A 1928-nucleotide genomic window follows, 5' to 3' on the forward strand; every position below is an offset into this window, starting at 1 on the left:
CCTCATGTGCGTATTAGTTTCGATCCCACAACAACTTGCACACCTGGTTACCGTACTCTGGCACTACTACTACTACCGGAGGCAAGCACTCAGGGCCACGACTGCATTACCCAGTCAAGTCAGCCGCCGAGGTCCCACTGTTTTCCCACCACACTTCATCGGCAGTTCGTCCAGTTTATCCCACAACACTCGTATGCATGAATAGGTTCGGGTGGAAACAATGACAAATCTCTGATACACCGCTAAACTCAGTACCACGAGCTACATTGAAAACAAATGAAAATGCAGATGTCTGCCGAGAAGAATATGTTCGCCATATGCAATCTATGCCTTAATCCATCGAGCTCTCCGTTGGGCGGGGCATGGCCCATGAAGTCGCCCCCGGTATTCCGCCCATGCAACCAAACACTGACACAAAACGTTGCACGCCTGGGCCCATGTAAACCACGACACTTCCGTGTGGATTGGCTACCCGCGCTCCCCATGTCAGGGGTCCTCCCTCCTGCTGTTGATTCCCGGATTGCCCACGCACAAACGCCAAACGTTGGCGCAGAAAACAGACAGGCCATTGTAGTATGGCATCAAACCACGCATAACCCACAGCGGCTTTCAGCAGCAGTACTGCTTGGTGAATGCGACCGGCCGTGTACTGCCAGTCTTAGCACCGATGAACCACCCCTGATGCCGCCGCTGACGCAGCAGGCATATGGGTCTACACCGCCGAGCTCTGACCAGTTTGTTTTGAACTCGCCTACACAGGGTTGTAAAACAAGGGGGGCATTTCTGTTGTCATATGGTATGATGTTTCATAGACGTCGGTATGCATAACATTATGCAATTGGGTGGGTGGGGTGAGGTGGGTTCCTCCTTTCTAGGTTGCCCACTCTTCCCTGCCACACATCTCACGTCGCCACTTACCAGTAGCACCACGCGACTTGACGCGGGGTGGCACATCCTCTGCTTCGGTGATGGCGGCTGGTGCACTCATCGGGACCACAGTTCCGCCGCGTCCTCGACGGTGCAAGTCTCCGCGTCCCTGTGTCCCTGATCCTCCACGGCCCCCTCCGATGCCGTTTTGATCTTGAACAAGAGGGATTTCGCGTCCGAGACGGTAAGGCCCGGTACATTCCCTCTCAGTGCCATGGCGGCGCGAAGCGGGGAGAGCTGGAAATCCTCTGCAATGAAGGACACATTAGGGTTCTTAGGGTTCTTTCAAAACACCGTTCGCAAAGTTTCCGGTTGTTCTCGGCACGGCACGGGGACATCGCCGCCCCACGTCTCTGGCACGGACTCGCGCTTTTCTCTCTGTGATCAATCTCTCACCTCAGAACAGTTCCCATGCTTCACCAACGGAGTAGACGCCGAGATCTTCTTCGAATTGACGACGCACAGCATCCACCCGTTCATCGTCCCCGTCCAGCACATCGTGGAGACACGTCGCGAGAGCCGCGACATCAGACTATAGACGCAGCAGAGAATTAAATAAACCCCGAGTGAAGGCGAATGGCTGCAAGTGCACCATGGCGCATTTGCATGGTTGGAAGCCACAAAGCATGAAAAGACATACCGCGTCATTTGGACTTCGTGTCAGCTGGTCTCGAGGGTCTCCATCTTCCGCAGTGTCCTCCAGGGCGACATCTATAGCGGCCATTTACTCGCCACTCCTACCCGAAAGTAACCTATCTTCTATGTAATCAACGCTAAACGCTGAAGTTGGGTAGGTATGTAATACTATTGTAAGATTATCGACTGTGACATGCTTGCAACCCATACTTACATGCGCACCAAACTCTTGTTGTACGGAAGCGTGGTGTATGCATTAATGCATGACAGTGCGCGGCGCTGGAAGTGCTTTTGGTATACTTATACATCTCTATGCCGTTGTTGTGCAATATCTAAGGCGTGTTCCTTTTAAAAAGCTGAAGGTA

The 1928-nt window shown here is 53.1% G+C and overlaps 1 protein-coding gene across 1 annotated transcript in view; it reads left to right on the forward strand.

Moving 5' to 3' along the window:
* Positions 1-1822: 1822 nt before the first annotated feature.
* Positions 1823-1928, forward strand: part of VOLCADRAFT_108426 (uncharacterized protein) — a gene marked incomplete at both ends in the record, with an annotated part of 2960 nt that continues 2854 nt past the window's right edge. The window contains one exon of the mRNA XM_002958960.1: positions 1823-1832. Coding sequence (XP_002959006.1) covers positions 1823-1832 — 10 coding nt within the window. The remainder of the gene's footprint in view (positions 1833-1928) is intronic.

Source organism: Volvox carteri, assembly GCF_000143455.1.
Source record: "Volvox carteri f. nagariensis unplaced genomic scaffold VOLCAscaffold_115, whole genome shotgun sequence".
Taxonomy (NCBI): domain Eukaryota; kingdom Viridiplantae; phylum Chlorophyta; class Chlorophyceae; order Chlamydomonadales; family Volvocaceae; genus Volvox; species Volvox carteri.